This window comes from Podarcis gaigeae (genome assembly GCF_964106915.1).
Source record: "Podarcis gaigeae genome assembly, chromosome: 4".
Lineage (NCBI taxonomy): Eukaryota > Metazoa > Chordata > Lepidosauria > Squamata > Lacertidae > Podarcis > Podarcis gaigeae.
The window spans coordinates 75,238,633-75,264,090 of NC_139677.1; the positions used below are offsets into that span (position 1 = coordinate 75,238,633).

General features: G+C 42.3%; 1 protein-coding gene across 4 annotated transcripts in view; it reads left to right on the forward strand.

The window, feature by feature from the left end:
• The first annotated feature begins 4,127 nt into the window (after nt 1-4,127).
• The window catches only part of GRAMD1C (GRAM domain containing 1C), a 58,208-nt gene continuing 36,877 nt past the window's right edge, over nt 4,128-25,458 (forward strand). Inside the window, exons 1-3 of one of the 4 annotated variants that reach the window (XM_083736693.1) lie at nt 4,128-4,223; nt 6,944-7,072; nt 20,778-20,862. In XM_083736693.1, coding sequence (XP_083592819.1) covers nt 4,221-4,223; nt 6,944-7,072; nt 20,778-20,862 — 217 coding nt within the window. In that variant the 5' untranslated portion in view covers nt 4,128-4,220. Of the gene's footprint in view, nt 4,224-4,319; nt 4,395-6,943; nt 7,073-11,931; nt 12,149-16,475; nt 16,636-20,777; nt 20,863-25,458 lie in introns of those variants that run through there. The other 3 variants (XM_083736692.1, XM_083736695.1, XM_083736694.1) reach the window with 3 other exon arrangements.

The window sequence follows — 25,458 nt, forward strand, 5'->3', positions numbered from 1 at the left end:
ATTATCTGGATATATTAATATGTTGTGACTTTTGGTAAGCTTTTGTGTATTTTGTAAACCCCTCTAGTTTGGAAGGGAAAGTGAACAACAGTTATTTTTAATAAATACATTCTACTCCTCTTGTGCAACTTTTTCCCCAGTTACTGATAAAACAGATTGTTGATTCTCCATGACTAATTTAACTACATTTAACTTAATTGCCACTGGGGTTTTTGAAAACTGCCCAAACAAACTTGTGTGTTGTCAGGGAATAAGAATAAATAGTCTCATGACCCATGGGAATAGTTGGACTTAACTGTGCCATGCCTAGAGTCTGTTTTCAATTTCATGGCTTAGCCCTGGGAAATGTAATGTAAAAATGAAAAAAAGGGTATGTAGTCCAACATCTGGGGTGTCACAGATCTCTTGTCTCTAGCAATGTCCCATGCTCCTAGCAATGTAATATCTGTAGTGAAAAAGACTAGGTTTTTCCCCCTTAAAAAATAATGTCAAAAATTAGGGGGCTTCATATACACGGATACATCTCCCTCCATCTTCTTAAATCTGAATCCCCCAAAATAGGGGATGTCCTATACATGGGGGCATCTTGTAGACGGAAAAATACGGTATGTTTTTCTGTCCTTCCCTGTGCTCAGAGACCGGTTATCTCATTTGATGAGTTGTTTCTTGTATTGTTGATAACAAGGGTGAGAAATTCAGCAGATTTAACGTATGCACAGGTAATTGAGTTTGGTGGTTTACCTGCACCGTCATCCTAAATCTTTTCAGCCTACTTTTACCAACAGAAGCTAAAAAGGCACATGTGACAATATCTATAAGATTGCATTACAGGGCTTGTTTTCAGCCAGAACTCACCAGAACTCAGTTCTGGCACCTCTCAGGTGGGCACCATTGCCATTATAAGAGAACAAGGGAGACATTCATGGTGAGTTCTGGCACATCTTTGTCTAGAAAGCTGGCTTTGCATATCTAGTGTAAGAGGTCAGGCCCAAGCAGAAGGCAGGAGGGCTGGAAAATAGCGAAAGGAGACCTGTTGTACATAGTTCTTCTTACCTGATCTTTATTAAACAGAGAATGCTACAAAAGCCGTTGCAATGTATTTTTCATCTTCTCTGCTTTGTTTCCTGCATTCTCAATAACATGAGACAGAGATCTAAGCAACTATGTCTTCAATATTTTAGATTTGATTCAATAAGACTCATGCTAGCATAGAAGGGATCTATTGTCATGGCAACAGGGTAGATTACCACCATTAAATATAATTGCTTTCATCCACGTACCAGCTGATGATCTAAACAAACAAACAATTTCAAGCAGCCTTCTCAGACCTGGTGGTTTCCATATCCCATTATCCCTAGCTAGTGTGGTCAATGGTAAGGGCTGATAGGAGTTGTATTCCACAGCATATAGTAAGGGCAGGGTTGCTACGGGCATATGATTTGGACTGGGCACAGGTGGACAATCTTCTGCCCTCGGTCTAGTAACTGTACGTGCTTTTGCAAGACTCATCTATCCCTTATGGCTCTCCTTCCTTGGAGCTTTTTAAGCAGAGGTTGGATGGCCATCTGTCATGTATGCTTTAACTGAGATTCTATTATTCTAATAGCTGTCATTATTTGATGGCAACAATATACCCTGCTGCACATGTGCAGATGCCCTTCCGTTCTACTAGGGGTGCCAACTTGAATAAAATATTGTGGAGGCCCAGGTGAGCCCTGCCCTGCATAATTGATCGTATGACGCAGTGCGCACACACCATTTGAATGGGAACACCCATCAACTTTCTGGTGGCCCGGCCTCCTCAAATATTTTACTGTGGGGGCTGAAGCCCACATGGTCCCTAGCAGTGGGCTTCTATGCATCCTACAAATTCACAAGTGGAGCTCTAGCTCTGCAAGAACAGATTTCGAGGTCGAGGCAGAAGAACGCTGCAAGTTCTTGCTCCCCAGGGATGGGGAGAACGAAGGGTAGAAACATTGTCTATACGAAGGGGTCTGCTGCCAGCACAGAATGGAGCAGCGAGCTATTATGTCCATGCTTGTTACGAAAAGCAGAGGCTGGGATTGGGAGGGTGTGAGATGCTTGCTTTGAGCATCCATGGCCACTAGAGAGAGCTGCTGGGTTCTCAGCAACCCTATTGTAATAACTTTGGAGCTCCCGGGGGGGGGCTCTTCTGGGTTGTTAAACAGGGCTGGCTCTCAGGAGCCCACAGAAGGTAGTGAAAATTCAGCAGCCTCTCAGCACATGAGAGTGCACCATTGAATACCAGCTTCTGGGGAGCCCTGAGTCTGCCTAGACTCTGATATTCCAGCTTCTCTAGAGCACCCACCTTTTGAGGCCACCACAAATAGCGGCAGACCTGGATTTCAGCCAGCCCCAAGTTTCCAATTCGCTGAAAACATTTCAATTTTATTATTATTATTACTTCTTTCTCTCTTTCACAAGAACGCCAACATTTCAGGTCCAGATTTATATTGTAAGATTATTAGCAGTTCAGTTATTTCACAGTCACCAACTCTTGTGACTTGAGAGACTTCTGGCAGCACATTTTTTGATAAAGCTGTGTGAATATCAGCTTTTGTACAAAAATATTCTAGCTCTAATGACTGCATAACGGGGGGAAAGAGCCATCAGCGCTGGAAATTAGAACAAAAATGTGAACTATAAACACAGGGAGGAGTAATAAAAATAAAAAGAGAAGAACCTATTCTGGAACTGAAAATCTGATAACATTGATAGTTTTTACTTGGATTTTGTTATTTTAACTCATGCAACTATCCGTACTATGTGCCTTTATACTTGTGTTTTTCATCTTTTAATTTGTGTCAGTTATAATTGTTCTCTCTGTTTGACATACATTATAAAATTAAATAAATAAATAATAAATATTAGAAAAAAAAGAACCTGCTTTGTTAACAAGGAAACCACTGGAACCTCGCATCACTCGGAGATTGTAAGGGTGAAACAAACAATTTTTTTTTACATTTAAAAAAAGCTTGTTAACATATTACGTTCCTGTAGGTGTCTCTGTTTTGAAGCACATGGAACTCAAATGCAATGCTGTGGCTGATATACCACGCAGTAAAATATATATAGCATAGGTTGAACTAGCCGAATTATTTTATTGGTTTTGTCTTTTGTTGTGGTTTTATTGTGCTGTAATGCTGTATAGTGGGTCTCCTTGGTCCGAAAGGTGAGCTATTATTTTATTGGAAATACACGCTAAATAAAGGATCTCATTTCAGTCTTCAGCGGGTGGGTGGGGGGAGTCTGCTCTTGCTTATGTAGCACAAGAGATATGAACAGGCTGGGGGGGGGCGGGAACCTAGGTGTGCAAAAGTAAAAAAAAAATCTAGTAAAACAAAACGAAGGGAGCAACTTCTCTCCGCCCCACCCCAAAAACCAAGCCAGTGAGGACTGAGCCTCTTCAGTAGCCACAGAATGCTGAGTGTCTCTTGAAAGTGGATTGGGGGGGGGGAGAGATAAAACTGAATATGAATGAAATAGAACCACTACTCTGCAGAGTATTGTCCCACTTATATATTACTAATAGTGACCATCTACACATGAGGGAGCATGGGCGGGGGCAGGGGGATTTTGCATCAAAATCAGTACAAATCAGAGGTTCTGCCCCCCCCCCCCACAAAAGTCTGCCCCTCCTAACAAAAATCCTGGCTGCGCCCATGTGAGGGAGATATCGCCAGACTTGAGAGAATACTCCGCCCATGAAAATGCCTCCACAACACAATATTTCAATGTGTACACTGTATATAAGAGTGAGAGAAAGATGATATTCGTTTGTAAATATGGTTGGGTCTTAACCCCACCCCCCTTTGAAAAACAAACCTTTTATTCAAGGGGAGGGGTGAAATCCCAGCCATCCTGGATCTTATTTTTGTCCTAAATAATAATAAAAAATTGCACACTCAGTAAGTGCAACTTTTAAAATTCCCTCGCAAAAACCTTCCAGTGTAAACATCTCCACAGCACAGGGCAGGCTCGGCCAAAGCGTCAATGGTCGGACAAATCGCCTCCTTCGAAAGGAGCCGGCACTTCTCGTAGCCGTAGGCGAGAGAAACTCATTTTCCGCGCGCTCTCTGTGTATTTTGCTTAATGCTGCTGGCCCTTTAAATTGCTGGGGAGAGAGGCGTTGCAAGCAGCCCTATGGTGCTAATTTTTGAGACAACCCGCTTGCAGGTTGCATCTTCTTTCTTCTCTCCATGGTAAGCGTTGCGATCTTTGCCCGTTGACTTTGCACTTGTGCTTCTTCTGCTCCCCGACCCCATTTTGCAAAAGCAAAATTAAATACAGTAGGCTCTTCAGCCTATTAGTGGATGGCTGCGGACTTTGAGGTTTCAAATAGCGTCCCTGTATTCAGAGTCCTCTCCTGCCAGGTGCTTCTTTTTTGTTCTCTTGCAAGCTATCGGTAGTCGTTGCTGATAAAGTAGGTAGACGTTTGAGGTCTAAAAGTTTCCCCCTTTGAAGGGAAAATGTGCTGCTTGCTACTCCCCTTAACACCCAGCTATGGGTCACGGGTTTTTTTCTTTCCTGCCCAACATTTTTTTTCCTTGGCAGGAATTCTGTATCTTTAAGCAAAAGGGTTCAAATTTCCTGCCATGCAGATCCAGTAATAGGAAGAACTTCACTTGTTGAACTTCTGCCTGTCACACAGCTGTTAAATGGTGCTGGAGTCCTGGAGGGGAATAGAGGGAGGAACAATCCTAATATGCACATAAACCTGTTTTAAAATGCTAGTTCTTAAGACGTTTTGATCCTATAGACTGTGTAAGCTATGTGTGTTGTAAGCCAGCCTGTAAAGGAGGGCTAAAAAACTCCATACCTGATAGGGCTATGCCTTGCCCTTTATTTTTTGACCACCCGCACCCCCCTCAGCTCTGGAGTGTTCTGAGGATGCTTCCACAGAAAACATTTACAAATGAATTTAAAATGAAACCTTTCACTGCCGTTATTAACTTTTGTAAACTTCGTTTACAAAAGAAGTTTAAAAATAAACATTTGTCGGCCGTTACCATGTGGTTGTCCTTTCGCAAATACTGTTGGAATTGTATAGTGTTATAATGCTGGTGCATTAGAATACGTTTTTATACACAGTGGTACCTTGGTTCTCAAACTTAATGCGTTCTGGGAGTCCATTCAACTCCCAAAACCATTCAAAAACCAAGACATGGCTTCCAATTGGCTGCAGGAGCTTCCTGCGCTCAAGCAGAAGCTGCGTCGGATGTTCAGTTTCCGAAAAACATTTGCAAACCAGAACACTTACTTCCAGATTTGCGGCGTTCAGGAGCCAATTTGTTTGGCAACTAGGCCATTCGGGAACCAAGGTTTGACTGTATAATACATTAAGAATCCTATTTAAGCTGGGTCAAAGCTGATTTTCTAAAGAGCACTGTTTCTCTTGTCCACCCTTGGGATCTTCATATACTGTACTTTCCCTTAAATATATTTGTTCCTACCAACTCCACTGTTTACTCATAGAATCACAGAGTTGGGTTTGAACCCACAAGCCTGAGATTGAGTCTCATGCTCAACTGACTGAGCTATCTTGGCAGTCTTTGGTCAAGAGTCTTGAGGCATGATGTGGACCAGCATACTTTACTTATATATTGGTCCTGTGGTGATAATCCTGTGTGTTCCTTTTCAGTGTCAAATTTATTTTATGCTATTTACATATAAAGGGTATTGTACTGCAGTTTTCATTTTTAAAGAAACACTGAATTATGGCTTAGTAGTTCCCTATATTTTTTCCTCTCTAGCACATGCAAGAAAATTAAAAAAACAGGCATGGGGTGTGTGACCTGCTTCACACCCTCCTCAAGTGTTTCTGTGTGGTTAGAATACGCCCTTGACTTTTGATAATGCTTTTTGTTCATTTGGATGGAGGACAGAGGGATATGAGTGCATGTGCAAACCAAACTACTGCACAAAAATAAAAGCAACATTTGTTGCTCCGCCCACTTTTGTTTCTGGCCCCACCCACCACTTGCTTAGAAGGGAATGTGGCCATTGGGCTGAAAAGCTTCACTGTTCCAGAGAATTAAACTCCCAGACTCCGAAGCTAAATATTCTCAAAATGGCGGATATTGATGTTAGATGGTTAGCTTTGCTGGTTTTTAAGAAGAACTTAAAACCTTCTGTGGTCAGCTGAGTGATCCTGCTCTGCAGTAGCAAAGTGAGAAAGCACATACCTTCAGAGAATGGGGGAGGCAAACGCCCCACATAAAAAGTTAACAAAATAAAGGTAGTATTTCTTAATGCTGTGCTGATTATAGTCTGATCTACACAGGCTGTAGAACGGGCTAAAGTTTGTATCACTTCAGACTGTAGGTACGGAATCATTTTTAAAAATACACACACAAGCAAATCTCCGCTTGCGGGAAGGAAATTACTGAACCATCTTGTTTGTTTTCTCCTTGTAAGTAGTTAAGACACAGAGCATTCACCCAGGGCACCACCACCCCACCTGTAGTCTGAAGTGGTACAATCCTCTCAAACACCTTTAGGATTCTGCAGCATGTGTCGGCAAAGGGGAAATGCAGTGGATGTCCAGGGCTGTCTTACAGCAACACTATGAGCAGCATTTACAGTTGACAATGAACATGCTGTCTGGAATGGAAAGAGAGGATGGGTAAAAATAAATTTCCCTCCAGATATATCATATAGGAGTTTGAGTGCTGGTTGAATTAGTGGAACCTTAACTGAAGACGTGAAGCCCATGTGCAACAAATGAAAGGCATAATGTGCATGCAATGAACTAATCAAGGGGTAAAAGACTTTGAAATGCTATAACCTAATTAGACCAAAGTAGATTGGAAATGTTCCTTCCTTGTTCCTCATGGCTTATCCACAGCATTAGAGGTTTAGCTAGAAATGCTGTATTTTACTCCAGTTTATTAAGCTGCACACTTTTATTCCTTGTTCACAGGCACTTCAAGAAGTGGATCATGGCCTTATCAGTCAGCTGTTGGTGGACTCGGAGGAAAACCTTAGTGTGTGTACAGAGAAAATTCAAGCCTCCCCTCCATACAACTGGAATGCTGACTGGAGCTTTTGGGTAATTCCATGGGTTCTCTGTTATGTATGAGTGATCTGTATTCCAAGACAACCTGCATTCTATAACAGTTTGAATAAGCCAATCCCTTCTTTCAGCTTGGGGAGATTGTAATGATCACTGTGTGTATGTTGACTTGAAGAGAAGTGACCTCACTAATGTATTTCATACTGAGTCATCGACAGCAGCACTGTAAGCTTGCAGGGCTTGCTTACTGATTTATCTTGTACATTAACAATCTAGAGTTAGTGGTGAGCAGTGAGGTGGCCAAGTTTGCTGATGATACTAAATTGTTCAGGGTCATTAAAACAAAAAGAGATTGCAAAGAGCTCTAAATGGCCTCTCTAAATTGAGGGAATGGGCAGTAAAACGACACATGCAATTTGGCATACACAAGTGTAAAGGGTTGCATATTGGGACACAAAATAAATCTTCCATTTCGTGTATATGCTCATGGTACTGGCTGTGCCTTACTAGGAACAGCACCTTGTGGTCACAGTAGATAGCTCAATGAAGAAGTTGCTCCAGTGCACAGCAGCTGTGAAATGGCAAATTTCATGCTAGGAATTGTTAGGAAAGGACTTGAAGATAAAAGTGTCGATATTATAATGCTGTGTTACACAAATCTATGGTGCAACTGTACTGTGTACAGTTCTGGCTGCCTCTCCTCAAAACGGGTATTGTAAAGCTGGAGGAGGTTCGGAAAAGGGAATCCGAAATGATCAGCAGGATGGAGCGATACTCCTATGAGGCAAAGTCGAAGTGTTTGGGACTTCTTAGTTCAGAGGAAAGGTAAGTAACAGGTAACATGGTAGAAGTTTATACAAATATGCGTGGCATGGAGGAAGCGGCTAGAGAAAAGTTTTTCTCCTTCGTAACACTAGAATGTGTGGAAGCTGAATGGTGGAAGGTTCAAGACAGATAAAAGAAAGTACTTCTTCACACAGCGCATAGCCAAACTAGGGAACTTGCTCCCACAGAGCAGTGATGACTACCAAAGAGCATTAGACAAATTTATGGGAGATGAGGCTATCAATAGCTTCTAGCCCTGATGGCTGTGCTTTGGATCCATAGTTGGATACAGTAATGCTTCTGAACTCCACTTGCTGAAAGGGAGAATACTCTGATCCTGCTTGTGAGCTTCCCATGGGCATCTGCTTGGCCACTGTGGGAACAGGATGCTGAACTTGATGGGCCATCGGCCTGATCCTGCAGGCTCTTCCTATGTTCTTAAGAATATGGAAGTTTCATAAGGCCTCTCTTGAATACCTTTTTATGCTGACAGGCCTTTGCGGCTGTTGGATTAACTAATCACTTTAATAATTATTTGTATTGTTTTTTCAAGGTGTTTTACGTTTTATCATGGTACACCATGGTGATATTTTAGGATATGGTGGTATAAAAATGCTTTTATAAATAAATAAGTACACTCCAGTGCTGTGCCACTGGACTTTATTATTATTCAGCAGTTGTAGTTGCTGCTGATTAAGAAACAAAACTACAAAGTTAAACAACTGTGTGATTGGTTTTGTAGGTGTACAAAGCCAGGGAAGTGGGGTCGCTGACCCAGACTGCGAATCTGGTGAGGGGAATCATAGAACTGTAGAGCTGGGATTTGGAAGGGACCCAGATGTAGGGATCTTTTACCCAATGTGGGGCTCGAACCCTCAACCTTGAGATTAGAGTCTCATGCTGTATTGACTAAGCTATGCAGAGGGAGGAAGGAGGCTTTAACCCTTTTCTCTTAGTGCATCCTTAATTTGGAATTGGGGAGGCACACGGGAAAGGAACGATTCTATTCACACCAATAAAAACTTCTAGTACAAACTGCAGGTGGAAGTGATCTGCTTAGAAGCATAGGGGGCAAAGGGTTAAAGTTCCTGGATCCCAGACGTTCCTGGATCCCAGACTGGATTGGTCACTGTACCTGATGTTTACACTTAAAAGCTATTCACCCAACTGCTAATTTTGTGAATGGTGTCATGTTTAGTTTGGCCTAAGAAGTCATAATTTCTAAGTGGCTTAAGTCTACAGGCTAAAAATCTTGCTGTATTAAAATCCATTCTACCTGTAAACTGTGAAACAGGGGAGTCCGATCACTTGGGCAGTGCTACTTGCTCACCTGCTCCAGGCATGGAAGCATTATCTGAGCCATCCTTGATTACAATTTTAAATTATTAATCATACTCTTGGCATAGGAAATTTGAGTCAGAAGTTAAATACCCGAGCTGATGAAGTGAATCAGCTGCTGAGCTGAGATCTTTCGTCGCGTGCTAGATCCTCAGCATCACACAGCATTCCCTCAGCTGGAATCTCCTCACCTGAGATCCACAGATGAAGGGCAGTATACAAATTTAATAAATAAATATTTAAATAAATGGCTAGTAGTGGAAACGTCAAATTTTGCTCTACAGATCTTAAATCCATTATACTAGAGTTTAGCAAAACCATTCTTTCTTGCTTCTGTGAATTTCTGGTGGAGCCTTGAAGCTCTGAATATTAGGCATCAAACTGTGGCGGCAATCCTAAACATACTTATGAGGCCTGTTGAACAAACACACCAGCCTTTTCTGAGTTGTTCTTCCATGATAGGTTTACAATTGTGTGATGGGAGAATGAGACCATGCCCCACTCCTGCTGTTGTGTCTTCATTGGCCCAACCACATGCTGTGGGGGAAAGTCTGAAGTAGAGGGCCTGCTGCAAGTGCCCAGCTTCCCTTTGCAATTGGGGCTGCAATCACATGGTGACTTATTCTGTTTTCACAACTGCTCCCTAACTGTTAAGTTCCACGTTATATCTGAGCGTTCACACGACATGGAAGTCTCTACTGGACCTATAGTGGAATATAGTGCAAGTTTAGTGCTAATTTCTGTGTTATTTACTTATAGGGGGGAAGAACTGTTTGCAAATAATATGGAAATGAGTGGTAATCTTGCATTATATTCTGGAAGTGGGTTTTACATCATGAGATAGCTCAAACATAATGTGGAAATTAACAGGGAAACATTGTGAAAATGAATTAGACTGCTATGTGAATGCAGCCTTAGAAGGGTATCATGCAGGGTTCCGAATCATGGGAGTCTACATTCATATTGTAGCTCCTTACTTCAGACCTTCAAACACGTGGGGACAGGACTAGTAAGAAGACAATAGAGGGCAGTGCCATAACAGGGGCGGGGCCACTGAGTGGGCAGACTTGTGAATGTGGCTCCTCTACACATGTTTATTATCGCATTCAAGTAGAGTGCTTGAAAAGAACTACTAAGACTGGCTTCTGAGTAAATAAGCATAGGATTTTATAGTTGGTGTGATTTCATTCTAATTAAAAGTGGTTTGGTTGACATACATCAGAGAGACCACATCGACTATTCTATTCCTTTTTCTTTTTCAAAAAATGCCCTAAAGGGTAGTAAACATGCAAATTTAGAACAAGGAACTGAGATTTAAGTTTCATTTCTGTATTCTTGCCAATAGTGATTCTTGAGGCCAACTAGCAGGAAACAGATTTCTGTAGGGAATGTTGTTTTCGGCTAATCTGTATAATGATGTAGAAAGGTAGGACGCAATTGTTAATTAAGCCTTAGTTGTTGGGCTATGAATATTTCCATGAAGCTGTAATTGCACCTCTAGAGACCTTTTTTTTATTGTGGTTAAACCCAAGTAAGAAGAGAACCTGGATTCTCACAGATTTTCCCCCAGGGCTGTTGGTTTCAACTAGATGTTGCTGGGAAACTTTGCTTGTAAATTCACTAATGTTACTTAGAGAGAAGCAGTGTAGATTTCCATAATACTATTTTGGCCAAAATATCAAATACCAAAAATCCTTGTAAAATCTTGAAAAGGTTTATCATTGATAAAAACAAAACATTTATGGCAATAAAGGTTGAAGGATGTGCTTGCAAGTCCAAAAGTCCACTTTCCCTTTGGTGGCTTTCATGATGATTAGCTGTTGAGCCTGACTCTTTTGTAATGTTTATATCTTATAAGCCACCCTGTGTAGTGCATTTAAACTAGAAGGGTGTGATAATAATGCCTTAAAATGCATTTAAATGCTTGTATCCAATAGAGGCCACAAATTTTCTAGTATTAAAATATTTATAAAACAGTTAAATGAGAACATCCATCATGGATGCATTAGTTGAGATCCCTGTATTGTAGGGGGTTGGTTTAGATCAGGCATAGGCAAACTTGGCCCTCCAGATGTTTTGGGACTACAACTCCCATCATCCCCGACCTGTTTGCTAGGGATGATGGGAGTTGTAGTCCCAAAACATCTGGAGGGCCGAGTTTGCCTATGCCTGGACAAGATGACCCTCTTGATCCCTTCCAACACTATGATTCTATGAAAGGTGGGTTAGTAACTTGTGGATTTTGCAAATCTGGCTTTCACAGTGGGATACAAAGAGTTCTGTGACAAGTCTATTGTTTTTCCTTTTAAAAAATTAATAATTTGGGTAGGTAAAGCAGAGTAGCTCTCCTTGCACTGGGTATGGTTGGTTCGTGATGCCCAGTCATTTCACAAAATTAAGCATAGTATGGTAGTCCAAAACATCTGTAGAGCCATCATGTTAGGGAAGGCTGCTGTAGGAGGCGCATGAGCCAGATCAGGTGGCAACATACCTCACTTAACACATTAAGCACTGCAACCCACTGTAATTGTAGTGCACTGTCATTTTCTGTCATGTTTTGCTGTGCTAATTAGGTGTCTCAGTAACACCTGGCAGGGTTATTCACAGCTGACTGCGACCTGTTCTTGCATCCTGATTCATAACAAACACGTGAATGATATAATTGCTGGCAGCATGCTCTCAAACGTTTAAAACAGTTGACTTTTAACACCCTGCCAAACAGTGATCTGGCATCTTAGGCTAAGCACAGATCTTCCCAAGTGTACTTCTGTTCATATAGTTAAGGGAGCTGTGAAAACAACAACAAAACCGTACCTCTAAACCCACCGGACCATGTTTCTAAACGTTGGCATGCTTGCCGCAACACACACCTCAGCCCCATACAATGGAATATTCTCCCAGTGGATTTGATGCTGGTTTGCCCTTAGAGGATATACTCTTCTTTTCAAGGTAGGTTCTATCAGACTTTCCAATATTACTTAGTTTAAAAAATCAAAAGACGTTAGGGTTTATCTGTGACTAGTTTTCTATGTGCATGGGTCTTTTTGTTTGTGGGCAGAAAAGCCCAAATTAATCTGAGCTTCCACCTATTAATGAAGTGGCATAGACACAGTTTTAGCACCTCAGCAAGAACTAAGTTGAAGAGTATAGAAGAATTTAAAACTTATTAGATACTTGTTATGAGTCTGACTGAACTGAACCATTAGCTATATCTGGTGTGTGTGTCCCCTATTCAGACTACTTTTTTAACAGTGCTGTATGCCTAGCTGCTGCTGCTGTTTGTTTTTCCTAGCAAGCATTATATGAAGGTTGAAAGGCATCCATCCTATTAGTTCAGTTGGGGTTTTTTGGTCACATTGTCTTCTAGTCCAGTGTGTACTTTGAGACAAGAGCATCCAATATCTTAAGGGAGATGAAGGGAGGCACAGAACACACTAAGGCCTCATCTACAATATATATTTAAAGCATTATACCACTTTAAACAGCCATGACTTCTCTTAATTAATTCTGAAAACTAGTTATGGGTGCTGAGAGTTGCTAGAAGACAGAACTGCTTGCTCTCACAGAACTGCTATACCCAGAGTTCCCTGGGTATTGACTGTTAAAAGAGTCTGGGAATTGTAGCTTGCTGAAGAAGACATAAGGGTTTCCAAAGAACTCTCAACAAACTACAGTTTCCAGGATTTTTTTGGGCCTAAATCTCTTTCATTGAATTGAGACATTTGAAATGTTCCTTCTAACAGGTTGACAGACGTAATCTAATTTGACTAGAATGCCATTGTGCATATCAATGTGCTCAGCTCTTTTAGGATTGATAATTAATTTTTAATATAAATTTATTCTGTGATATAGTGAAGCAATATTGTTGGAAGGAGCCCAGAGAATTGTGCCTGAATATTAAATTTATCTAGCTTTGAGTACATAGCATTGGTTACAGATAGCATTAGAGAGGAGCTGTTTCCATGGAGGCATGGGGAAAGCATAATTTGAAAAACCTGCAGAAAAACAGTGGCCTGGGTTGGAAAACCCTTTCCTCCTGGATTTCTTTCTCTGTGCAATGCAGGAGCAAAACTGTACCCTCCCACCTTGCGTACTGGGTGTGTCAGCCCTGCAGGCTATACATGCACAGCTGTAATGTTTAAATATAACATAACACTTGTTAGAATTCAGTATGTGAAGGCCAGCTGAGTTCCCTCATACATTATGAGGATTGACTATGCAATTTGGACCGACACACCTTTTCCCCCTGCTAACGTTACACCCACATGTGGATATCTAGGTTAGGTGATTTGAGCAGGAAGGAGGAATCCTGATTTCCAGCACAAATACAAAGATGATCAGAAAGCATCACCTGAGTGGAACTGCATTTTGTGAAGTTTGTTGCAACAGCCATATTCTATCCATGTTTCCTCAAAACAAGTCTTGCTGAGTTTGGTGGGGCTGACTCACCTCTGACTGTATAGAACTGCACCTAAGTCAGGATCAGTACTTGGGGAAATCTCACCAAATTCACTGTGTGACATGTCTCTTTGTCAGATGCTGTGGGAGACAGTGGTCAAAGAGTTGCAAACAACACTTCATATGGCTCTGGGCATATAAAGGACAAATAGCTGCAGAGGGCTTATATTTCTGAGGTTTAATGGGAATACAAAAGAACGGGCAATAATGTATTTCTCAGAATACATTTACAGTACATGGCTCAATAATACAGAGGAAGTCATTCCCCCAAATAAGCAAGCATGGCATGGGTACCGGAGAATCTTGCACAAATGCTGCTCATTGACTTCTGCTGGGTCTGTTCTGACCCCTCTAGTATATCTGTTTCTCTCTGCCAATTAGCAGGACATTGGAGAGAGCTTACCTCGGAATGTTATGTGTCTTGTGGTGATTTAATTCCCATCCTAAAACTACAAGATGTCAGACAGACAGATACACACACACACACACAAAAAAAAAAAACATACACACATATATAAGTATGTATATAAAGGGACCCCTGACCATTAGGTCCAGTCGTGGACGACTGGTGTTGCGACACTCATCTCGCTTTATTGGCCGAGGGAGCCAGCATACAACGTCCGGGTCATGTGGCCAGCATGACTAAGCCGCTTCTGGCGAATCAGAGCAGTGCACGGAAATGCCGTTTACCTTCCTGCCGGAGTGGTACCTATTTATCTACTTGCACTTTGATGTGCTTTCGAACTGCTAGGTTAGCAGGAGCAGGGACTGAACAATGGGAGCTCACCCCGTCACGGGGATTTGAATGGCCGACCTTCTGATCGCCAAGTCCTAGGCTCTGTGGTTTAGACCACGTGTGTGTGTGTGTGTGTGTGTGTGTGTGTGTGTGTGTGATCCAGAATTGCCTTAATTCCTGCTACATAAACCATGGTGAAAATAAAGCCAAGAAAACTAAAGCAATTGTTTTAGATTCAGTTCAGATAATACTCATACATAAAAGCGTCAACAACAAAATCACCCACTCCTAAGTATTTAAGAGTTTTATGCTGCCAGGCAACGATGAAAAACATCTTAAATGTGGGTTCTTTGTGGTTTTGCTTTTGCTTTTAAGCACATTTGAGGGTATGATCTCAAATGTTAAAAATTATTGCTACAGTATAGGCGGATGGCATAATTTGAGTTGGTTTTATTTTCACCATAGCGTCTGTACTTGGCATGAATAGGTAGCCCATTGCCCTGCAAAATATAAGTGCACAGCTTTTTAAGTTGTTGTGTGCCATGTGGTTATTGTTTCTGTATATCAAGTGAAGGAACTTTCTAAAACAGGAAACAACATTTTCTAGTCTTCTTAAATAACTGTTTTCTTTGGCTTGCAATAAATATGTATATATATTAAAAACCCCTAATTTATGAGAAACAGAAACCTTATTTCTTCAGAGCTAGAGAAGCTTTATGAAAATCATGGTGCAAATTACAAGGGTGGCGGAAGCAAGGAGATTCTGTACATAATTAGATCACAGCGGAAGTATGATCAGCCACCCTGTCATAACACCAGTGCTGCCAGTGTGGAGCACTGGGTATTGAGGCCTAGATGAGTCATGTTAGAAACACTATTTTCAGATGCCTTCTATCACCTTCCCAATCAGGAGGGAAGTGATTGTTAAGTATTTACAGATGTGGTTAAGAGTCAAAATACGGATAAGGCAGGATGCAGATTTATTGAAAAGCTCCTTTACATATCTCTGTGTGTTCATCCATACTTTGGTTTGGGAGGCTGTTGAAGGATTGCTTTACTTATCTGGAAGAACTAGTTTTTGGGATTTACTTGAGTAATTGAACCTTATACAAAATACATTTGTGGCCTGGTACTCTTTGCCACTCAGCATCATATGAAAAAACAGCTAATATGTGAAAAAAATTATATCTCAAGCAAGGTGTAAGGCATCAGAAATGTATTTCCTTTTTCTACCAAAGAGAAGTCATGTCCTCCATCATGGAGGGCACGTGTTGCGGTGAGATCACCGTAAGCTGCCTCTCTGTTGTGGAGTGGGACCGTTTGGATAGCCACAACACCCCATTGGTTGCCCCTCTGTCGCTGGGGCAGAAATTCGGCTTGTTGGGATGGCTATTGGCTGCTGAGGGGCTATTTAAGCTGCTGCACATCGCTGGAGAGCTTCTCTTTCTTGCGACGTGCAGCGGATCAGCTGCCCTCCTCTTCCTATATCTAGGGTTGTTCTTTGGCCTTGCTATGCCTGTCTAGGGGTCGTCTGTTTTGGAGCAGGGACCTGGTAGGAATCTTGCCATTTGGCTGATTGGCTGGTGCCACTTGGTTTTTGCCTACTGTGTATCAAATCATCACAACTTTCTAAAGTTGGTGGCTAGGCATTTGGTTCAATGTTTTGCGGAGGGGACGTGGTTGGCTGTGCCTGCCCCTCCATTGCTGCTGCTAGGGAATTCCGTTGAAGGAATCCAGGGGCTCACCTTGCCTTTGTCCGAACCCTGTCAAGGGGCAAGGGCCACGCCAGACCCCCTGGGAGCATGGTTTCTAAGATACTCTGCAATGTGACCCTGAATGGTTTGTTTCTCTTGTGTACCTGGTGAAGTAATACTATTCTCTTAGTTACTACTGTGTTTAGTTAATCTGAATCTTAACAAAAATGGTTATTGATGTTGTGTCATCTGGCATAAATGTTTCTGAAAATTAGCTTATCTGATTCTACTGGGAATGTTTTCCTGGTCTGATTGAAGGCAAAAAAATCTCACCTGCCCAAACACTGCACAGTTAATCTGATTTTTTTTCAAAATCTTTCTCCTTCAGCCTCTACAAGTAACAGGGGGGCTGAGCCAAAGACTGGGACATAATCACACTAATGCCCAGGCCTCTGTCTGCCATTAGCCCTCTGGAAGAGAGCCCTCTGCTTAGGAGACTATCCTCTCCAGAGCAGCTCAGGGGAAATGAAGAGGAACAGAAAATGCATGTAAGTAGAACACACAGGCCTGGTTCTTCTAAAGCTTGAAGGATAGAGATGTTTCAGTTCAGCTGATTCTCATCTGGATGTGCAGCTGGCTCTAGCGAAAAAACATTTTATCTGAGGTGAAGTTGAAGCTCTTTTTATAAATGGTGGATCTGCGATGGCTCATTCACACACCTTGATATTGTGGTCACGAAATGACAGCCACGCATATATTAAGAAGGTGGCGTATATGTGTGCATCAGCAGTATCTTTGCACATTTAACGACACCTATTTTCTAGACTGAACAGTACCAAATTTGGTGAAAGAGCCACATGACCTATGAAAGTTAAGTATCTTAAACTTTCTTTCTTGAATGAGAGACGGAAGGAGAGTAAGCAAGTGAGCAGTTCTGCTAGGGCTCTCTAGGTTTAGGTGCTGATTCTGAGAGCAATAAACAATGCAGGGTGCCCAAGCTCCTGTATAATATTTACATTATATAATAATAATAATAATAATAATAATTTGTTATTCGTACCCTGCCCATCTGGCTGGGTTTCCCCAGCCACTCTGGGCGGCTTCCACAGAGACCAAAAATTCACTAAAATGTCACACATTAAAAACTCCCCTGAAAAAAATGTTAATAAAAGGTATTAGGAAAGCTGCAGCATGTGAGAGAGATAAAGCAGGCGTGAGCCGTGTAAAAATAAACCATGGCTTGGTATTATGAGGATGAGCCACAAGGAGCCTTGGGCTCACATGCTCTTCCCTTCCTCCACCAGCAGAGGTGTACTTAGGGGTTGGCAAAACTGCCCTCCACGTGGACACACACACACACACACACACACACACACACACACATCACCTATCAGACTTTGGAGTGTAGGACATATAGGTGTTGTGGTGAGATAAAACGTGGAAGAAGCTTCCCGCCCTTACGGTAAAATGATTATTTTTTTTGCAGAGGGTGCTAATGCAACTCCTTGCCACAAGCGCACTAGGGACCCTAAGTATGCCTCTGTCCACCCCCACAGTGGCAAGGAGGACTTTGGAAACTGAATGCTGCTTTGTGGTGATGTCTGAACCCTGACAAACTACAGTTAGTTCTAGCTATGATGAGTAGAAGCAAGCCAGCTTCAAACAATAGGTTATGAAGGTGACATATATTTACGATTAACCACACTTTACTGTTCAGACATAACACTAAACCATGGTTAATATGAACCACTAGTGGAAGCTTCCAATTTAATGGCTGCACTGGAAGGGGCTCAGGGAGGGGGTGTGCACTTGTGCAAGGACTAGATTTGATGCAGGAGATTGTCCGTGGAGAGAACCATAGAGCACATGCTTTGCACCCAGAAGGTCACAAGCTTAAACTTTAGCATCTTAGGTGGCGGATGATGTGAAAGACACTTGTTTCAGAGCTGCTAGAGCAGGAATGACTCTCCAAAAGAGGTTGTTGGAGAGGTTGTTGGGCTCCAGCTTCAATCAGCCACAGCATGACCATTGGACGGGGATGATGGGAAATGCAATCCAACAACATATGGAGGGCCCCGGGTTCTAGAGCTGCTGCCAGTCAACAGTGGACAGCAACTGGCATTCAAAGTCACAGTGCCTCTGAAAGCAGACATAGAACACAGTCATTCTTCTAATCTTTTAAAGGCATCAGAGTTGGTGGCCATCTCCACCTCTTGTGGGAGTGGATGCTATAGTCCCAACTAAGCGCTGTATGAAGGAGTTACCCTTCCTTTTGCTGTTTTCCTGACTTTAATCGCCTTAATTCCAACTGAAGCAGAGTATCTTAATTGTCCTTCCACCACAAACATACCTTTTGTACTAAAATATCATTATGCCTGGAAAAAGCAGCATGTGGATTATGCTGAAGAATACAAGACACAAGATAAAAAAGCTTTACGTATTTAAGATCCTACACATTCCACTGCTTTTTCCACGATTTTAAGCTATATATCTTTTCTCTTTGTCTTAGACGTTGTATCTTCTGCTTAGAAACAATTGCATTTTTGGTAGTCTTTGTTCAGTTTATGGGAAAACAGTCATAGATTTATACACCTGCAAGCGGTTTGTAGATGAGGCCTGGTGTGATTTAGCAGTGCTGAGGCTCAAGAGATTTAGTTTGTGCAGTTTTAGCTTTGAAAAGACTCCCCTGGAGTGCTGATTTTTAGCAGTGTTGCTTTGGCCTGAGTATTGTGATAATCTAAGCGTGCTTGCAGAAGTTTTTTGTTTACCCAGGGGCAATTACAGTGAATCGGCTTTCTAGTGGAGAAATCCTCTTTGGTGTTCCAAAGGGAGCTTAAAGAACTCTAAAATGATGTATATCTCACATGATGACCTGCAAGAATGAACAGAATACATGCAGCATCTATATTAATCCTCTGCACTATTAAACATAGAGGAAAATTAGTAGGACCTGGCCAGTGTTTGCCACTTATTCTGTGAGATTTCTGGCTGAATCTATTAAAGCAGGGTGGACGGGATTTGTGGCCCTCCAGGTATTGAACCTCAGCTCCCATCAGTCCTAGCCAGCAGGCTACTAAGGTGAGGGATGGTGGTAATTCCACAGGTTCTCCACTTCTACATTAAAGATGTTGGGTGGAATTCAAAGTAGCTGTTAGATGAGTGCAAGTATTTCTGCTTGGCTGTTTGGAACACTCTCCCCTCTAACCCCCCCCCCCCAACATGCTGTTCTGGGTGTTCTCCTGACACACACATCCCGAGCTGATTTTCCGGGGGTGGGGGGTGGGAGAAGAGGGAAAGTCTTATTGCACTAGTGGGACTTGCTGTGCTGGTTTCTAACAGCACAACTATTTAGTTGAATCTTGCCCATCATTTTGCACCAATATTCTGAAACAGTTTAGCTTAAGGAAGGGGTGGGGGAAGAACTAGGTAAAAGGTAAAGCTGGAGTAGTGGATCCAGAACTGGGCCATACTCTTTAGACTTGAAAGAAAGGTGAGGACCACCACCTGTTAATTATGGATGTCGTATGAATCATATGATGCTAGGTGACTCTAAAGTTCAAAGCCATGGTAGCAGGCACAGGCACATCTCCAATGTTTGTTCTAAAGTCCCACATCTCTGAGATCTGCTTTTTCTTTTATATTCAGAAAGCAGTAGTAGAAGCTTATCTTAATTGGATATAAGTCTTTGCCAGTTGCCTTTTTAGGTAGAGGAAGAGGCCTTTTTTCTTGTTTGCATCTTCTAAAAAAACTAGGCAGAGGCTTATCTCCGATCTTAGCGCTGTGGTCTCACGGTGCCAAGACTAAAGATATGAGTTCCCTTATTGCTTACTTTAGCACTTTGTGCTTATGGAAATAGCAGATCTCAGTGCCTGATGTCGTATGATACCACGTGATTGGCAGCTGGGTGCAGTTTGCCCGGAATGGCCTTGCAGGTCAAATCCATAGGCCTAGTGTTTGGGCCAGAGCTTCCCCATGCTTGGGCACAAGAAAGGGAAGGACGCTAGTTAGGTCCTCATGGAATGTCATTTTCTGTCAGGGGCTGAGCTGCCGCTTCCAGAATCCCAAGTGATGTACTAACTTGCACATGCTATTTCTACCAGGGAAGGCCTCTATGACCTCTTCTTATGCTACCTTGGAAATGTGGGAGTTGCTACAGCACAGCTCCTTTCCACACCTTGGAAACAGCCTGAGATGTCCTGAGCCACATAGGCGGAGTCTTTATCTCACACCCACATTCTGTGGCTTTATCTCACATCCACATCTCAGCCTTGTGCACGTTTCTACAGATGGAAGGCAGCCAGGATTCCAATAGCAGAGTACAGCTGCTTTTGCATTTTGCATTAATATCTATGATACGTTCAGACTGCTATATTTCATAAGTGCACATGGCAAAATGAGATGATAACAGTAATTTCCTTTTGTGTTGTCTGTTAAACCTTGGGTATGGCATGCAAACTCCATGTACAACTTCATGGCTGGGATTCAGGGGGCGTCAGAACTTCAGGAGGGTTTCTGCCAGATCAAAGGGAAGGCTGGAGACTGGGTTGTGCTTAAGGCAACAGTGCATGGTTAATTCACTGGGTGTGGACACTGTGCACTTGCGTTAATTCTGACACTTGTTTTTCTGCAAGGCTTTGATGATAATAAAACACAAAAACCCCTTTTTTTCTTGAACCTTTTCTTTTTGCAGATCTCAAGCTCCACTTACAAATATAGGAATGAGGAATTTAAGAGACAATTCTCGCACCTGCCAGATTTGGAAAGGCTTGTAGTAGGTAAGAGGGAAACGTTTCATCCTATGAGTGGAGCTACAAGCTGCATTTTTATATTCGAAGCAAATTTGAACCTTGTAACCTGGAAACGTAATGCCAAAAATACTGAATGCTTTGTTGTGAAGAAAATGAAACAACTTAAAGGACGCCTTCCTTGAAGCATGCTTTCTGAAATAAATTATTATTATTATTATTATTAATACAGTGGTACCTCGGGTTACATACGCTTCAGGTTACATACGCTTCAGGTTACAGACTTCGCTAACCCAGAAATACTGCTTCAGGTTAAGAACTTTGCTTCAGGGTGAGAACAGAAATCGGGCTCCAGCAGCGCGGTGGCAGCAGGAGGCCCCATTAGCTAAAGTGGTGCTTCAGGTTAAGAACAGTTTCAGGTTAAGTACGGACCTCCGGAATGAATTAAGTACTTAACCCAAAGTACCACTGTAATAAATTTATTTATACCCCGCCCATCTGGCTGGGTTTCCCCAGTATGTAAACTGAAACCCAACTGTTCTTTGAAATTCACACTTTTCAGAATTTTGCAATGCAGTTCCCCAGTTAGGTAATATGCATAAAAATGCACATTCTAGGGTAAAGTGTGCATAAAAATGTCTACAATGATGGTTTATATTAGGAGAAATTGCTTTGCAAAAATGCATGTATCTGACCAAATTGAATACAGAAATGTGTATATGCTATTAGGAGGAATTAGCACTGAAATGCTGGTGAATTTTCATGAAGACTTATTTTTTTAAAAAGGGAACTTAACTGATGTTAAGAAAAATGAGAAATGTAGAGAAACCAAAACTGACATATTTGTCCATCCCTAGCCTTGGAACTCTGGACCTTGCCATAATGTTGAAACATTTTCAAGAAGTTCAAACAGCAGATTAAGAAGAGATCTTGGGGGGGGGGGGGCAGTCAGTTTCCAGTTCATTTGTACTTGCAGAACATCTTCTTGCTAATTTCATTTCATTTGTGCCTTGCTTGCTTGCCTTTAATTTCTCTGTGCTTGAACAGCGCTGACATTTTGCTCTTTAATCTTCTGGATGTATTTGCCTTTTGTTCTCAGAATGTTCAACAAGGCCCTGCCCTTTCATTTCATCCCTTTGCAAATCCTCCATAGCTCCCTTGTGTATTTTGCACAGCTTTCAAATGCACCCATGACACAAGCTAACTTGATCTCATTTTTAAGACATCCTTACTGAAACATTATCTGAAGCTTTAAAATAGCCCATATCCAATAGAGAATTAGTATGGTCTGTAGTAAACAATTCCACTTTATTCTAAAATTCCAAGCTGCCGTTTGCACTGGTGTAGGAAAGCAAGCAAGCAATTTGGCTCTTTGTGTGCGGCATACTTTCCATATGACAACCATTCTGAATTTGAAGAGTAAACAGCCGGATTAGGCATGGGCTGCACTGAATGCAAGTTTGACTAGTCAAGGACAGTGCAAAGTCATAGTATTGTATTCAAAGGAAATGTTGTTATTCATTAAAATGTTTCCTACTCTGACCTTAAAGCTTTACTGTATTGCACTCTACAGCAGTATCAACTGTTATTCTCCAATATGTGACGCGAAGTCGGGAGCTATTACATATGATAAAAAAGGAGCAAAACCTTTTAAAGAACAAAGAATGGGAGGAGAGCTACTGTAGTTCTTAATCTGAAAAAAGGCCGAAAGCACAGTTCTCAATGACACCACGCCCTCTGTCCTTGAAGCCTTCCTTCTTACTCCTAAAAGTTGAAGCTTAAGCCAGCTAAAACAGATATGCTGTGAATAGGAAAGCAGATTACCCTAGATGGAGGTGTTCAACCAATCCTTGATGGAACTGCACTCGCCCTGAAAGACCAAGCTTGGGTGTGCAGCCCCCAGATTGTGGGGGCTGAAACTGCTTCTTATCAGCTTCAGTTTGTTTGCCGTGAACCTATTAAGAGACGTTGAGCCATGCCACAATTATTCATGCACTAGAGATTGCCAGGCTAGACTACTCCGAAGCTTTCTACATGGGCTTGCATTTGATGATAGTTCAGAAGTTACAACTAGTACAGAATGCAGCTGTCTAGCTACTGGGGCCAGGAGGTATATGTTAAACATATACTTAGCCAATTGCGCTGGTTACCAGTGTGTTTCTGGGCCCAATTCAAAGTGCTGGTGATGACATTAAAGTCCTAAATGGTTGGGACCAGGTTATATTATGGACTGCATGCACACACATTAACCTACTCATACCCTCATACTACTCAGGTGCCTGTGAAATAGGGTTGCCATATTTCAAAAAGGAAAAAAAAACCAGGTTTCCTTAGGGAAACCCCAAAGTTATTGACAAAGCATCACATTTTGGAAATTCCCCAAGGATGTCATCTCTACCTTTGAAATCCCGGTGATGTCCAGGATAATAGGGCGTATGGCAGCCCTATTGTAAAAACTATTAGGCTTACAGGTACATAGAACACTGCCTTTTCTGCGGCGGTCTCCCGGTTTTGGAATTCTGCTCTGAGTGATGTTAGGTAGGCCTTTAACAACTTTTAAACAGCAACCCCCCCTTTTTAAATCATGCCCTTTTAAGGTCAACTTTTGATGCTGAATTAAAAGGACTGCTTGCTCTGTGCTAGTTTTGTATTCTATTTTTGGATGTAATTGGCTTTCAATGCTTGTACTGCTTCGTTTGTATATGCTTATTGATTTGTAAACTGATTTGTTAGGCAATTTGGCTTTGAGAAGCGGTATAGAAGCTTTTAACATACCGTAGATAAATAAATTAGAATGCATAGTGTTTGGAAATAATTATTCCTCAATGAGAGAAGCACTGTCTGCATAGGGAGAAAGCCTGTCCCACTCAGAGCTAGTGCATTTGAAGGAGAGGCTCAAATTATTAAAGCGGCCTTTGAGTCCTAATCCCTGAAAGTTTTTGTTTTATCTGTTCAGATTGCCATGTTCCAGTGATACGGAGGCAATTTATTTTGGAACAGGTGGTGGCAAAAATGTGTGGTTTTTGGATAGCAGTAGATACTGATGCAGATTCATTCATATGTTTCTACTTTTAGGGCTCAAGTTCAGTGTGAAGTCTGAACAATTTGTAAAATGGGCAGGGCAATCTGAGCTGCAAGAAGCAAGAATGATTTATGCTGGGGTATATTATGCCTGTGTAATTTACCCCCTGAAGGACAGGGGCTACTGATGACTGAGGTGGCCTGAGCCTAGCAGAGGGAAAACAAGCCTTTAAAATAGTGTGGTGTAGTGGTTAAGAGCAGTAGACTCATAATCTGGTGAACTGGGTTCACGTCTCCGCTCCTCCACATGCAGCTGCTGGGTGACCTTGGGCTAGTCACACTTCTCTGAAGTCTCTCAGCCCCACTCACCTCACAGAGTGTTTGTTGTGGGGGAGGAAAGGAAAGGAGAATGTTAGCCACTTTGAGACTCCTTCGGGTAGTGATAAAGCGGGATATAAAATCCAAACTCCTCTTCTTCTTTTTTGCCAGTGTCACTTCCTGTGGGTGACCGAGCTGAACAGAGTTTGCAATGGGTTACTGTAGATCTCCCCAGTGCTTTTCTCCTCAGGAGGTACTCAAGGGTATACAGTACCGGCACCTCTTTTTAAAAGTATGGCACTTGTTACAGTAACTTCATGGTGGGTACTGGCACTTGTTTTTCTAGAAAAAAGACACTGGGTCTCCCCCTGCCTCTCTTCCAGAATGGCTCTTTTTAGCCTTTGCTAATCCCTTAGTTAGGGACGCAGGTGGCGCTGCGGGTTAAACCACAGAGTCTAGGACTTGCCAATCAGAAGGTCGGCGGTACGAATCCCCGTGACGGGGTGAGCTCCCGTTGCTTGGTACCTGCTCCTGCCAACCTAGCAGATCGAAAGCATGTCAAAGTGCAAGTAGATAAATAGGTACCGTTCCGGCGGGAAGGTAAACGCCATTTCCGTGCGCTGTTCTGGTTCGCCAGAAGCTGTACGCTCGCTCCCTCGGCCAATAAAGCGAGATGAGCGCCGCAACCCCAGAGTTGGTCACGACTGGACCTAATGGTCAGGGGTCCCTTTACCTTTACCTTTAATCCCTTAGTTGGGATGGATGACTTAAACTGGCATACATCCATCTGAGCAAGGATGAGGAATTTCAGCTGATGTAGGCCCAGCTGAGCCCCGACTCAGCTGGAGATCTGCCTATTCCAAACCTGGCTCACCCCAGCAGATCTTGGGTTTGGATTGCTTCCTCAATCTGCCTGTAACAGGAGGAAAATTTTTAGAACTGGGTAAATCTTGGTATCTTGAGGAGGGGCCAGAGTTGGAAAGCAGAATATGTGCTTTGCAGGGTTTCAGTTTTAAGTTTTATTCTCTTCTCTCTCCATGTCATGATCCCTGTGAAAAATGCCCATACCTCAAAGCTGCTGTTTTCTCCAGGAGGGAAATTGCCATTATTAATGCCAGTATTAATGGCTGTTTCCCTCCTGGGGCCTACAGTAACTTACGTGTGTCTGTGTCTGACATCAGGACCATGGGAATGGAAGGAAAGGATGTAACAGAGTTTCATTCCTGCTCCTCCCAGCAGCTGCTATTAAAAATAAAAGAGGACACATTCACTGCATTCACACATACA